Source organism: Lactuca saligna, chromosome 3 (genome assembly GCF_052625555.1).
Source record: "Lactuca saligna cultivar CGN05327 chromosome 3, ASM5262555v1, whole genome shotgun sequence".
Classification (NCBI taxonomy): Eukaryota; Viridiplantae; Streptophyta; class Magnoliopsida; order Asterales; family Asteraceae; genus Lactuca; species Lactuca saligna.
In genome coordinates, this window is record NC_136419.1 from 63110070 (window position 1) to 63126401 (window position 16332).

The 16332-nt window shown below is 39.6% G+C and overlaps 1 protein-coding gene across 1 annotated transcript; it reads left to right on the top strand.

The window, feature by feature from the left end:
* Positions 1 to 1748: 1748 nt before the first annotated feature.
* LOC145035614 (uncharacterized) lies at positions 1749 to 2335 on the top strand. The gene is made up of 2 exons (XM_078984132.1): positions 1749 to 2037; positions 2151 to 2335. Exons 1-2 carry the CDS (start codon positions 1749 to 1751, stop codon positions 2333 to 2335), a joined length of 474 nt encoding a protein of 157 aa, XP_078840258.1.
* Positions 2336 to 16332: the final 13997 nt, after the last annotated feature.

Genomic DNA, 16332 nt, shown 5'->3' on the forward strand with positions numbered 1-16332 from the left:
ACAAAGAGCCCTGTAGATGAGTTGGTTAAGGTGCTGGTTTTGTAAGTGGAAGACCCGTTTTCGAATCCTGGCATCTTCAATTTCGTTTAACGTTTTTTTTAGTACAAGGCTGTTGTGCGAGGACTAGAGCTGAGAAGCGAGGAGAGCCAAATGCGAGCCGAATACGCTGCTGAGCCGTGAACCAGAGGCGAAACCGAGTCGTATACCGCGGCCGCACACCGAGCCGTATACAAGGCTGTTGTGCGAGGACTAGAGCTGAGAATCGAGAAGAGCCAAATGCGAGCCGAACATGCTGCTGAGCCGTGAACCAGAGGCGAGACCGAGCCGTATACCGAGGCCGCACACCGAGCCGTATACAAGGCTATTGTGCAAGGACTATAGATGCGAAGCGAGGAGAGCCAAATGCGAGCCGAACACGCTGCTGAGCCGTGAACCAGAGGCCGCACACCGAGCCGTATACAAGGCTGTTGTGCGAGGACTATAGCTGCAAAGCGAGGAGATCCAAATGCGAGCTGAACACAATACTGAGCCGTATACCGAGGCCGCACACCGAGCCGTATACTCTGAGCCGCACACACCGAGCCGCACTCTTTCAACCAGTAGCACACCTTCAACCGGGCTGCACACCTTCAACAAATTCGCGAAAAAAACGATGTTTTTCACCCTTTTTTGCTCTAAAACTCAATCAAAAACTCGTTTTTATGAAAAATGCAAAGAACTAACCCCCCTTATTTTTGCGAGATCTACGCAAAAACGTTATTATCTTTTCAAAATAAGATCAAATAAGATCCAGATCTGAAAAAATTGATTGATACAACCAAGCTCTGATACCAATTGTAAGTCCCCAAAATTGCTTGTGTATCAATCAGATCCAATTGATGGTGCGGAATCCCAATCAATTGGATGATGTCAGATCAAATAGAAGAGAAGGAGAAGAAGAATTAAGATGAATCTAATGATGTATTGATTATATGAATTATGCTCCTTACAATAGATTCTCTCTCACACACACTTCTTCTCTCTAACTTTCTATCTCTTCTCTAGCCTTCTAACCCTACACTCCCACATGCACTCCTCTATTTATATGGACCTCCATCCATACACATGTGTATAGCCGCACACCCTGTGTACGGCCGTACACAGGGTGTGCGGCCGTACACACATGTACGTCTGTACACACAAACCGCAAACACATACAACATTACATAAAGATATATTTTCCTAGAAAAGCAAAGTATAAACCATATTTTTGACGCAACAATAGTAGGTTGGTTGTGAAAGAAGATGATGATGATGTGGAATTACACTCACGCATAGTGACACCGGATAGCCTAATCAATCTTTGCCTTACCGTCTCATAGAAGCAACCCCATTTCTTCACCATACGGTTGATCCACACTCACTGCCTCCTCCTCCTTTAGCCACCCACCTCCGATACCATTTTCGAGCCCTAAATCAGGTGAAGGAATACCTTGCTCTATTTCGATTTGGCATTACGACTCTTCGGATTTGATTCTTCATGTTTGATTTCATGCCTTAATCCTCAATCGATTTGTATTTTCTTTGTTGGCAACCCAACATTACTAGAAATTAAGAGGGAAACATCCAAGTTGTTGTGGGACTCAATGAAAGCTAATTACCAAGGAAACGTCATAGTGAAACGTGCCAAGCTTCAGTCCTTGAGGAGAACCTGAGAACTCTTGGAAATGAAAATAGGAGAGTCTGTGACACATTCTTTTGGAAGGGTAATGGTGGTTTCTAATGATATGAGGAACTATGGTGAGGAAATGTTAGATGGAAAGATAGTAGAGAGGATCCTACGAACCATTACTAATTACTTCAACCATGTAGTGTGCTCAATTGAAGAGTCAAACGATATAGACAAACTGTCTGTAGACGCTCTCCAAAGGTCACTGCTAGCTCATGAACGAAAATTCAAAAGATCTTCAAGTGGCAGTGAAGAACAAGTGCTCACGGTTATGGGTGATGAACATGGAACAAGAGGAAGAGGCTACTCATCTCGTGGGAGAGGAAGAGGTTGTGGTCGATGCCAGTCACCAAATAAAGCATCCATTGAGTCCTATAATTGTCACCAGTTGGGCACTATGCATATGAGTGCCCAAATGGGAACAAAAATGCTAATTTTGCAGAAATTGAAGAAAATGACATGGTGATGATGGCCTTTGTTGAAAATACAAAGCAACATGATTTATGGTTCTTGGACACAGGCTGTAGTAACCACATGTCTGGGAGCAACCTATGGTTCTTAAACCTAGATGAAACTTTCAGACACAAAGTGAAGCTCGGGAACAGCTACCGTGATGGGAAGAGGTAACGTAAGGTTGAAGATTGATGACAATACCCACACAGTCGCAGCTGTGTATTATGTACCATATTTATGAAACAACTTGCTAAGTGTTGGTCAGCTGCAAGAAAAAGGAGTAGTAATTCTAATTCAAGGATGCGATTGCAAAATATATCATCCAAGTAAAGGGCTCATTCTACGAACTTGGATGACAAGTAACAAAAAGTTACCTTTGATGGCAGCAAGGGTAGAAGACTCGGTGAAAGAATCCTAATGCATACAGATCTTAACTAGTGATGTTATACAGTTATGGCATCAATGTTATGCTTACCTAAATTACAAAGGCTTGAGAACCTTAAAGTATATAAATATGGTATGTGGAATACACCAATTAAAAGGGACATCCAAAACGTGAACAAGTTGTCTTGCTGGCAAGCAACATCGACAATCATTTCCAAATAAGAGTCTATGGCGTGCTGGAAAATGTGTTCAACTAGTTAACTCAGATCTATGTGGGTCTATATCTCCATCGTCTAATAGTAGAAGGAGGTACATGCTGACTTTCATTGATGATCACAGTAGAAAATTATGGACTTATTTTCTAAAAAATAAGGTTGATGCTTTTGACGTATTCAAGCATTTGAAAGCCTATGTAGAAAATGAAAGTGGCTTAAAATTAGGTTGCTTATGTACTGACAGAGGTGGAGAGTTTACCTCCAATGAGTTCAACCCATTTTGTAGAGATGCAGGGATAAAAAGGCAACTAATGACACCTCACACCCCGCAACATAATGGACTTGCTAAATGAAAGAACCGCACTATAATGAACATGGTGTGTATTATTCTGAATGAAAAATCTGTCCCTAAGAAATTCTAGCCTGAAGCGGTGAGATGGGCGACTCATGTGCTAAACCGAAGTCCGATGTCGATTGAAAAAGAAAAAAACTCCTAAAGAATTATGGAATGGAATAAAACCAAGTGTAGACTACTTCAGGGTGTTCGGGTGTTTGGCACATGTTCACATTCCAAATCAGAAACGAAAGAAACTTGATGACAAAAGCTTCCCATGTGTCTTACTTGGAGTGAGTAGTGACTCCAAAGGCTACAGGTGGCTTAATCCGGTCACCCTAGAAATAGTCATCAGTTGCGATGTGGTGATTGAAAAGGATAAAGGCTGGAAGTAGGAGGAAGAACCTAATAATGTACAACTGACTTGGGAAGACTCTGAAAATGAAGATGAAGAAGTACAAGAAAGTGATGAAGGACATAATGATGATGGTGACATTGGTGACTTCGAACCTCCAACAGATGTTTCAGTTCCTAGTTCTCCAAATTGTTTTGTTCCAGAATATAGCAACAACTCTTCTCCAACTCCTTGTCCTGAATCACAAAGACCCATCCGAGTCCAATGACCTCTAGCCTATCTACAGTCAATAGAAAAAAAAATCATACTTGGCAGCTTATGTATCTACCTTAAGGTGCAAAGAAGATAGGGGTAAAGTGGGTCTATAAGACAAAATTAAATAAAAAGAGAGAAGTACACAAGTATAAAGCTCGACTTGTAGGAAAAGGCTATACTCAAGAACATGGCATTGATTACAATGAACTTTTTGCACCATTGGCAAGATGGGATACAATTTAAATGTTACTAAGTTCAGCTGCACAAAAGGGATGGAAGGTTTATTAACTAGATGTGAAGAGTGCATTCTTGCATGGTGATCTCAGTGAAGATTTGTAGGTAGAGCAACCTCAAGGGTTTAAACGAGTTGGTGAGGAGAATAAAGTGTACAAATTAAGCAAAGCTCTTTATGGTTTGAAGCAGGCACCACGAATGTGGTATAGTAAAATAGAAAGCTACTTCACACGAGAAGTATTCATGAGATGTGATTCTAAACATACACTTTTTGTCAAAACATGAACATGTAATGAACTTCTTATTGTGAGCTTGTATGTGGATGATCTAATATTCACAGGAAACAACGTTGTTATTCTTGAAAAGTTTAAGATGTCCATGAAAAGGAATTTGATATGACTGATTTGGGTCTAATGTCATACTTCCTAGGAGTCGATGTAGCACAAACTGAAGAAGGAATTTTTATCTATCAAAAGCATTATGCTGAAGATATATTGAAGAAGTTCAACTTGTACGAGTGTAACCCAGTAAAAAATCTCATTATACCCGGAACAGAACTAACGAAACAAGGAGAAGGAGATGAAGTAGATGGATATCTTTTTAGATAGCTAATTGGAAGTCTTATGTACATCACTACTACAATGTAATTTCCCATCATGATCTTCTCATTAATACAAAACATATATACTAAAATACAACAGTAGGCTACCATAATAAATGTGTTGGGCCGATACAAAGGAAATAATGCAACCTATATAAATACATAATAAACATATGTTCGGCTAACATCCCCCTGCAATTTGAACGGGGGTACGATCACGAATGTTTAAACTGGATCGGAAGTCAAGAAATAGAGGGGTAGGAAGACCCTTAGTAAATATGTGAGATGAAGGCTTTTGAGCATCCTAACAACCTTAAGTTGCACATATAACCCTAAATGCTTTGGAATTATGTTTTCTCTATTATACATGCAAAATTGATTTCCAAAGAATTGTCCTATCTAGCATGCAATTGTGGGTTCTTGTCCAATAAAACTAGATAGAAATACATACGTTTTCTTGTAGTTGATTGCTTGGAGCTTTAAGATCCTAGCATCAATAATGTGAATGCCTCAAGTGGAATCACAAATCACCACAACAAATTAGAATTTCTTGAGAGAGTATACTAAGCTCACAAAATCAGCTATGCTTCAAGTCTCACACACTAGCGTTGAATTCTAGAGCTAGTGACACCTTTATATATTATGGAGGATTAGGGGTTACATCCATGTAAACCCTAATACCCATGACCTTTCATTTACTTAGGATCCATGGGTTAAAAACTCTATAGACTGTTCATGGACTTCATACAAGCTTAATCCATCCTAAATAATCCATTGGCCCATACTATTAGAATTCATATTTAACTAGTCTCTTTTGATCAAATTGATTCTTGATCAATACTAATTAAATAATGTGATTTCATATTAATATAGAATAACTTATAATATATTAATAAATCATGAATATATACTCTACTCAAAAGTCTATCCATACAAATTGTTCCGGTGAACTGCAACCCAAATGGACCATGCTAGGTCGGGTCAAGCACATACCAAATATAGTTATGGACTTACACACCCTATCCAACAGTCTCCCACTTGGATAAGTCTGATAACTATAGTTGCAAATATAACTTCAAGAATCAACCAGCAATCATAGCTCTTAAAACCTTGTCGAAATATGAAGTGTCATTTTAGATAAGTGAACATATAATCCTCTGCTCTCAAGATATCAGCTGGACAAATACATGGAGCATCGTCGTACTTACTGTACAACTATTTGTTTCTTGATATCCAATTTGTTTTACATAAAACTTAATTGAATACCTCATTTTAGTTTTGACCGGGCCCGGTACATAGGTCAAAACAAAATCATTGAGTGACCCAAGATATCGCTTTTAATCCTCTAAGGACTAAAAGGATCAAATAGACTTCGAATCATATGCTTGTACTAACTACTTGTTGAATTATACACAAGACCATGCTTTATAACATTAAGGTACTGATGCTTTTACATACAATCAATGTACAACCAACTGATAGTCAACAACTCATATCTCTAGGTTTGAAGACTTATATGATAGTATCGTCTCACGATCACTCGAGATAAATCCCATGAAGTGATACAAGTGAGCGTGGGTTAATCCAATACTTAGAACTTAGGAGCAATCATGAATGTTGTAGCAACCATTTCTATGTCTAATACAATTCAGAAAAATCTACAAAACCAATTCATGATAGTCTTGATTCAATACCTACTTCCAAAGTATGATCGACTATGGAAAGTTTGAATAATATAATTATTCTGGAAGTCAAAACATGCAAATTTGAAACAATAGTAAACGATTAACACAAGATAGTAACTTTACTCATAAATAAATAACAACTTTTATTTAATCATCAAATGTCAAATTACATTTTACAAGTTTCAGAAATAGCTATCTAATTATTAAAAGTAATATCGTCCTTCCGCCCGATGCTCCTGGCATAATGCAAATGCTTAACCCTAGTTAATCTCTTCGTGAGGGGATCTACAGGGTTCTCTTCTATTGATAGCCTCTTTGCCACGAGGAGTCCTTCTTCTATCTTGTGTCTTATGATGTGATATTTTCTGTCAATGTGTCTGGATCTGCCATGATCTTTTGGTTCCTTGGCTAAGGCAACCGCAATGTTGCTGTCACAGAAAATCTTCATAGGCTCCTTTATAGCTGGTACAACTCCAAGGTCTCCGATGAAGTTCTTCAGCCATATTGCCTCCTTCGCCGCTTCACTTGCTTCTATGTACTCTAATTCACACATCGAATTAACTACTATCTCATGCTTGCAACTATTCCAAGTAGCTGCCCCTCTATTTAGAGTAAAGACCCAGCTCGACTGAGAGTGGAAATTATCTATGTCCGTTTGAAAGCTGGCATCGCTATACCCCACTACTCTCAAGTCATCACTCCTACCAAGGGTAAGGATCCAATCCTTAGTCCTTTGTAGGTACTTAAGAATGTTCTTTACCACAGTCTAGTGAGCCTTACCGAGGTTCCCCTGATATCTGCTGACCATGCTCAAAGCAAAGGCCAAATTTGGGCGAGTACAAGTCATAGCATACATGATGCAGCTATCTTAGCCTCTATGCTCGGACTTTGAGTCTTACTTAGTTTGGCATTGCTCTGGATCGAAATGTCTCCTTTCTTGGAATTCTGCATGTTGAACCTCTTCAACACCTTATCCAAGTAAGTTGTTTGACTAAGTCCAATTAGTCTTTTACTCCTATCACTTAATATCCTTATCCCTAGGATATAGGTAGCTTCTCTAAGGTCCTTCATAGCGAACACTTCCTAAGCCAGGACTTAACCTCCTTCAAGGTTGGGGTGTCATTTCCTATGAGTAGTATATCATCCACATACAGTCCCAAAAAGCTGACTATACTCCCACTAACTCTGACATTTACACAGGACTCATCCTCGCTTCTCGGAAAACCAAACTCTTTGACTTTCTCATCAAAACAAAGATTCCAGCTGCGAGATGCTTGTTTCAATCCATAAATGAATTTCTCAAGCTTACACACTCTATTAGGGTGCTTTTCATTGACAAAACCCTCTGGCTAACTCATGTAAACATCGTCAGCCAACTTTCCGTTAAAGAAAGCGATTTTGACATCTACTGGCCATATTTCATAATCATGAAATGCCGCAATGACTAGCATAACCCTATTAGACTTAATCTTCGCTACCAGCGAGAAGGTTTCATCATAGTCAACTCCCAGAGTTTGAGTGAAGCCTTTTGCAACCAGTCACGCCTTGTAAGTATGTACCTTCCCATCCATGTCGGTATTATTCTTGAAGTTCCATTTGCACCCAAATGTCTTACGAACCGGTACATCGTCAACCAAGTTCCAAACTTGATTATCATACATGGATTGGATCTCGCTGTCCAAAGCCTCTTTCCATTTAGCAGACTCTGGGCTTGCCATGGCTTCCTCATAGTTGTTAGGTTCATCCAGATTTCTTTTCTTTTAGATGTCTTCCAACACTACTGCTGGCTCAAACCCTACAGGCTCCTTTTCCCTCATAAACTTGCGTGGGAAAGTCACTTTTAATGGTTCTAATTTCAATAAATGGATTAGGAACATCATAATGATTACCCGCTATGAGGACAAGGAATATGTGCTTGACAAGGAGCTTAAGGTTATCAATGATTCCACTGCTACTCCTGAGTAGATTTCAGAGTTTGCAACACATGAGAGGGATGCTACTAAAGTGTCCTCCATTATGTTGGAAACTATGACTCCCGAACTCTAGAGATCCTTTGAAGATTTCTACCCCTATGAGATGCAGCAGGATCTAATCGAAAGGTACCATCAGAGCGCGCATCAAGAGAGGTATGAAATCATTTCCTCCTTGATAAAAACCAGGATGAAGGATGGTGAACCCATCACCGGTCACTTACAGAAAATGCAAAGGTTCATAGACCGATTGCTAAGGCTTAATGTGGACTTCCCTAAGGACATGGTGATTGATATCATTCTCCATTACTTACCTCCAAGTTATGATCAGTTTTATATGACTAATCATATAAACAAGGAGGAAGTCACACATAGCAAGCTTCAAGGACTTTTAAGGATTGTTGAAGGTGGCCTTAAAGGTACATCGGTTGTTACTACTACTCCTACTCCTACAACAGCCCTTGTTCTGGCAGTTGGGTAGGGAAAGGGTAAGAAGAGGAAGACCCCTTCGAAGGATACCAAGGGAAAGTCTTTTGATGGCTCCTCTTCAAGTTGGATCAAGAAAGGTCCCATTCCTCCTTCTTCAAACCCAAAGGAAGCACAATGCTTCTACTTCCACAAAAAGGGGCACTGGAAGCGAAGTTGCCCTAAGTACTTGCAGGATGTAAAGGATGGGAAAGTTAAACCCACCCATGCAGGTATTTATATCATATTGTCTAAAAGTACTAGCTCTTAGGTGTTTGATATAGTTTGTGGTATTAACATTTGTACTCATTGCAATAGGAAAGCATCACTTGTGACCAAGATTGGACTTTATTCTTTATTGCTTAATAATTGGTTAAGTTTAGATTTGAATAAATGTTGTTACTCGTCAGAAATAGCGAGAAATATTATTTCCCTTCATAGTTTGTACAAGAAAGGATTCACATTTTCATTTGATAATAAAATTGGTGCTATTGACGTTGTGTTTTATTTTAAAGCATTACCTTTTGATGGTGTACATGAAACTGTGTCGATTGTAGACAACTTAGGAAATAATGTATTTCATATTGATTCTTCGATCACCTTGGATAAAGCATCCTTGTGGCATTGTCGTCTTGGACATGTCAACAAGAAGCGCATAGGCCAACTCCAAAAGGTTGGAGTTTTAGAATCACTTGACCTAAATCAGATGATAGTAATGAGTCTTGTTTACTTAGAAAAATGACAAAGTCACCCTTCACTGGTACTTGTGAGAAGGGTGAAGGTTTGTTGGACCTCATACACACAGATGTGTGTGGACCCTTTAAAACCGCCACTAGGGGTTCTAATCACTGCTATGTGACTTTTACTGATGATTACAGTAGGCATGGATATATCTACTTAATCAAGCATAAGTCAGAATCCTTTGAAAAGTTCAAAGAGTTTAAGCAGGAAGTGGACAATCAACTAGGAACATTAAGATGCTCTGATCCGATCGGGGAGGAGAGTATCTTAGTATTGAGTTCCTTGACTATCTTAAGGAATGTGGAACAGTCTCACAATTGACACCTCCTAGGACACCACAACTGAATGGTGTGGATGAGAGGCGCAATCGAACCTTGTTGGACATGGTTCGTTCCATGATGAGTCGAGCTTCGTTACCAATCTCATTCAGGGGGTATACCTTAGAGACTTCCACCCATACCCTTAATCCAGTCCTTACCAAAAAGGTTGCCAAAACACCTCACGAGATGTAGACTGGGAAACTTCCCAATCTAGACCACATCAAGATTTTGGGTTGCGAGGCTTTCGTGAGACGCGAGTCTCACGACAAGCTCAAACCTCAAAGTGAGAGGTGTATTTTCATTGGTTACCCAAATAAATCCTTTGGTTACCTCTTCTATAGAACCAGTGAGAATATGGTGTTTGTGGCAAGTAGAGGAGTCTTTCGTGAGAGATAATTTATAAGCCAAGGAGACATTGGGAGGCAAATTTGTAACGTCATAAAATTTCAAACCAAAAATTTTTCATTTTTACAATCATCAAAACATGAGTAATAAGTTTAGGTTCCAAGTATCAATTTAGTCACAACCGATTACATAACAAAAGATCACAAAATGGTTTCCCCGAGTGTGTGTACGATCACGCTGGCGCCTTCCCACGGTCCTCGCTAGTACCTGAAACACATAACACAACAACTGTAAGCATAAATGCTTAGTGAGTTCCCCAAAATACAACCTACGCACGTACGCCTTTCCAGGCCTTGACCTTCCGGTCCATGTGTCTCAGGGGACTTCCGTCCCAACTGGGTAAACCTTCCGGTCCTACCCACATCAACCTTATAGTCCATCTTACCACGCCTTCCAACCCATAACATGTTGCCTTCCGGCCCACATCAACCTTATAGTCCATCTAAGTCGCTAATCGTGAATCCGGGAATCACTCGTGCTCGAACCCTCGAGCTGCAATCCTCCTATGATATTATAAATCTATAATTATTACTTGTACCACTAAGGTTGACCATCCATATCAAGTCAACACAGGTTGACTTGGTCAACAGTCTTTAGTCAATTTGGACCGGACTCAGCGAGTGCACTATAGTGACTCGGCGAGTCTACGCGTTTTAACCAACTCTCAAGGATTTTCCCTTTGACTCGTCGAGTACTCTCCCGACTCGACGAGTTCCACCTGGGCCTGAATCACAGGGCCACCGCGACTCAACTCGCCGAGTCACAAGGTCAACTCGGCGAGTCCCAACTTGACTCGGTCCACCTGTCAAAACCTTTCCAACTCTCTGCGACTCACTGAGTCGCCCACAACTCGGTCAGGACTGCAAACTGGGTGGTCTCAAGGACAATCTTCAAGCAACTCGTCGAGTCTGTTCTTCAGACTCGGCGAGTCCATGCCATGCACCAGCTAAAAATAGCTTTTGCGGTCAGATCCGTTCCATACATACATAGATCTGGTCTTCCCAAGCTTATTTGTCACGTAAAGTCTCAGTCTTGGCCGCCATGCAATGCATACAAGGCTTATTTTGGAGAAACAACCTCTAATATGGCAACCTTAGCTTCTAACTCAAAAGAATGGACATAAAGCTTGTCATATGGGGTCTCCTGGACCTGCTAAGGTCCAGATCTAGGTTCCATATCTCCATGGGACCTTTCATACTTCCAATTCAAGCCAAGAAATGCAAGAAGAAACCCTAGATTTGACACATCAACCGAAAACACGAAGTTTGGCTCTGAAAGTTACCTCAAGAAGGCTCCCTTGATGAAATAGCAATAGATCCAAGCTCCCCAACTCTTCAAGCTTGATCCTCTCCCTCTTTTCTTGCAATAACACACAAAATGATGAACAAATGGCCTCCAAACACACTCACAAGGGCTCACAGTCGTATGGGGGCTCTTAGGGTTCAAGGTGGCCGCAAATGAAGGCCATAAGGTCCTTTAAATAGGGCTTTGGACCGGGAAATTAGGGTTTCATTAAACAGTGCGGACTCGTCGAGTCCATCCCTTGGACTCGCCGAGTCCGAACGCGAACCCCCGTCCAAAACCACGACCCGACTCGGCGAGTTCGACCCCCAACTCGCCGAGTCCCCTCACAGAAAGTCAAAAATATGAAAATGAAGGTTCTTGGGGATCCGGGTTGTTACAAAATTGACCTTGAAGAGCTTTAAGAGTCAAGCGGTGAAGGAACCTCAAACATTAGCGACCTCCAAGGAGTTTCACTAGAGTTAGGAACACACCTGATTTTTATTATGGTTATCACATCACTACTGAAGGTGATACATTTATAAGTCACATTACACTGAAAGATTTAGATGAACCTAATAATTACAGGGAAGCCATGGCAGGCCCTAAGTCTGCTAATTGGAAGGAGGCTATGGACAACGAGATGCGGTCTATGTATGACAATCAAGTTTGGAACTTCGTTGACAATGTACTAGGTCGTAAGACAGTTGGTTGCAAATGGATCTTCAAGAAGAATACCGACATGGATGGGAAGGTACACACTTACAAAGCATGACTGGTGGTGAAGGGCTTTAATCAAACTCCGGGAGTTTACTATGATGAGACCTTCTCACCAGTAGCGAAAATTAAGTCTATTAGGGTTATGCTATCCATAGTTACATTTCATGGTTATGAAATATGGCAAATAGATGTCAAAACCGCTTTCCTTAATGGAAAGTTGGTTGAGGATGTTTACATGAATCAACTAGAGGGCTTTGTCGATGCAAAGTACCCTAATAGAGTGTGTAAGTTTGAGAAATCCATTTATAGATTGAAACAAGTATCTCGCAGATGGAATCTTTGCTTCGATGAGAAATTTAAAGAGTTTGGCTTTTCGAGAAGCGAGGATGAGTCATGTGTATATGTTAGGGCTAGTGGGAGTATAGTTAGTTTTTGGGTACTGTATGTGGATGACATACTGCTCATAGGAAATGACATCCCAACTTTGCAGGAGGTTATGTCCTGGCTTCGGAACCGTTTCACTATGAAGGACCTTAGAGAAGCTGCCTATATCCTAGGGATAAGAATACGGAGAGACAAGAGTAAAAGACTAATTAGACTTAGTCAGAGTACCTACTTGGATAAGGTGTTCAAGAGGTTCAACATGGAGAATTCCAAGAAAGGAGACTTACCGATCCAGCACAATGCGAGACTAAGTAAGACTCAGGTTCCGAGAATAGAGGCTGAGATAGTTGAGATGAGTTGATAACCATATGCTTCCGCTATTGTCTCGATCATGTATGTTATGACTTGTACTCATCCTGATGTGGTCTTTTCCTTGAGCATGGTCAGCAGATATCAGGGAAACCCTAGCAAGTGTCAATGGACTGCGATAAAGAATATTCTCAAATACCTACAGAGGACTAAGGATTGGGTTCTTAACCTCGGTGGGAGTGATGACTTGAGAGTAGTATGGTATACCGATGCTACTTTTCAGACTGATAGGGATATTTTTCACTCTCTGTCAGGCTGGGTCTTTACCCTGAATGGAGGAGCAATTACTTGGAAAAGTTCCAAGCAGGAGACAATAGCTGATTCTACTTGTGAATCAAATTACATAGCAGCAATTGAAGCGGAAAAGGAGGCAATATGGACAAAGAACTTCATTGGAGACTTGGAGTTGTACCAGCTATACAGGAGCCTATGGAGATTTTTGTGATAGCAATAGTGCAGTTGCCTTAGCCAAGGAACCAAGAGATCATGGTAGAATCAGACACATTGATAGAAAATATCACTTCATAAGACACAAGATAGAAGAAGGACTCCTCGTGGCAAAGAGGGTATCTTCAGAAGAGAACCCTGCAGATCCCCTCACCAAGGGACTGACTAGGGTTAGACATTTGCAGCATGCGAGGAGCATCAAGCTGAGAGATGATATTATTTTTAACAATTAGATTGCTATTGCTGAAACTTGTAAAAGGTAATTGACATTTGATGATTAAATAAAAGTTGTTGTTTATTTATAATTAAGTTAACACTATCTTATGTTAATCATTTACTATTGTTTCAATTTTGCATGTTTTGACTTTCTGAATAATTATTTTATTCAAAACTCTCCACAGTTGGTCATACGTTGGAAGTAGGTATTGAATTAAGACTGTCATGAAATTGGCTTGTAAGATTTGTCTAAGTTGCATTAGACATGGAAACGGTTGCTACAACATTCATGAGTTCTCATAAGGTCTGAGTATTAGATTAAACCCATGCTCACTTGTATTACTTCATGGAATTTATCTCGAGTGATCGTGAGACGATAATATCATATATATATATATATATATATATATATATATATATATATATATATATATACATATATATATATATCTTCAAACCTAGAAATATGAGTTGTTGACTATGAGTTGGTTATCCATTGATTGTACGAAAATGCATCAGTAACTTGATGTCATATTACGTGCTTTTGTGCATAATTCAACTAGTAGTTAGTACAAGAATATGAGACGAAGTTTATTTGTTCCTTCTAGCAATAGAAGAGATATCTGGGACCCTCGATAATTTGGTTTTGACTTATGTTTCAGGCCCGATCAAAACCTAATTGATGTGTTCAATTTAGTTCTACATCAAACAAATCAGAGATCGAGAAAGAGGATTATATGATCACCTATCTAAAATGGCGCTTCATAGTTCAACAAATTTTTAAAGAGTTATGATTGCTGGTTGGTTCCTGAAGTTATACTTGCGACTATAGTTATCAGACTTCTCCAAGTGGGAGACTGTTGGATAAGGTGTCTAAGTCTGTAACTATATTTGGTATGAACTTGACCCGACCCGACATGATCCATTTGGGTTTCACTTCACCTAACAATTTGCATGGATATACTTTTTGAGAATAAGATGTCTATGATCTATTAATATATTATAAGTTATCATATATTAATATGAAATCATATTATTTAATTAGTGTTGATCAAGAATTGATTTTGGAATTAATTTAGTGATTAAAAGAGGCTAATTAAATATGGACTCTTACATATATATGGATTGAGCTAAGATTTATTTAGGATGGGCTAAGAGTATATGGAATTCCATGGATAGTCCATGGAGCTTTTAACCCATGGATCCTAGGTAAATGAAGAGTCATGGGTATTAGGGTGTAACCCTAATCCATCATACTACATAAAGAGGTCCTTGGTTCTAGAATTGGCACTAGTGTGTGTGAGAAACAAGAGTAGGCTGATTTTAGTGAGCATCATATTCTCTCACGTATTTCCAAGTTGTTTTGGGTGATTTGTGTCACCACTTGAGGTATCCACACTATTGGTGCCAGGGTCTAAAACTCCAAGCAATCAACTACAAAAGAAAGATATGTTATTCTACTTAACGTTTTGTATTACAAGTAACCCATAACATGCTAGTTAGGTTGTAAACCATGGAAATCAAATTTGCATGTATTTTAGAGAAAACATAAATCCAAGGTTTCTAGGGTTGCATGTACACTATAGGAGTGTTAGAATGCTCAAAACCCATCAAATTTGCCTCCCACTGTTTCCTTGGCTTATGAATTCTCTCTTACGAAAGACTCATTTCCTTGCCACAAAGACCACATTTTCACTTGGTTTGCAGAAAGAGGTAACCAAAGGATTTTTGTGGGTAGCCGATCAAATTACACTGCTCACTACGAGGTTCGAGCTTATCGTGAGTCTCGCATCTCACGAAATACTCGCAACCCCAAATCTTGATGTTGTCTAAAGTAGGTGCTTTCCCAGTCCACATATCGTGAGGTGTTTTGGCAACCTTTTTAGTTGGGACTGGATTAAGGATATGGGCGGAAGTTTCTAAGGCATACCCCCAAAATGAGATTGGTAACGAAGCTCGACTCATCATGGAACGAACCATGTCTAATAAGGTTCGATTGCACCTCTCGGCCATAACATTAAGCTGTGGTGTCCTAGGAGGTATCAATTGTGAAACATTTCCACATTCCTTAAGATAGTCAATGAACTCTATGCTAACATACTCACCACCTCGATCGGATCGAAGCATCTTAATGTTCCTGCCCAACTGATTCCCCACTTCCTGTTTAAACTCTTTGAACTTATCAAAGGTTTTTGACTTATGCTTGATTAAGTAGATATAGGCATATCTACTATAATTATCAGTAAAAGTCACATAGAAGCGGTTAGAATCCCTTATGGCGGTTTTGAAAGGTCCACACACATCTGTGTGTTTAAGATCCAACAAACCCTCACCCCTTGTAAAAGTACCAGTGAAGGGTGACTTTGTCATTTTTTCAAGTAAACAAGACACACAACTTTCATATGAATTTAAGTCAAATGATTCCAAGACTCCGGACTTCTGGATTTGGCATATGCGCTTCTTGTTGACTTGTCCAAAACGACAATGCCACAAGGATGCCTTATCCAAATAGTGGAACAATCAATATGCAATATATTAGTTCCTAATTTATCTACAACATTCACAGCTTCATATACACCATTGCAAGGTAATGCTTTAAAATAAAACACATCATTATATAAAACATTACTAGCACCACATTCATTATCAAATGAAAAACTATAACCTTGTTTGTACAAGCCATGAAAAGAAATAATCTTTCTCGCCATTTTAGACGAGTAACATCATTTACTCAAATCTAATGTTAACCCACTACTTAGCAATAAATAGTAAAGTCGAATCTTGGTGATA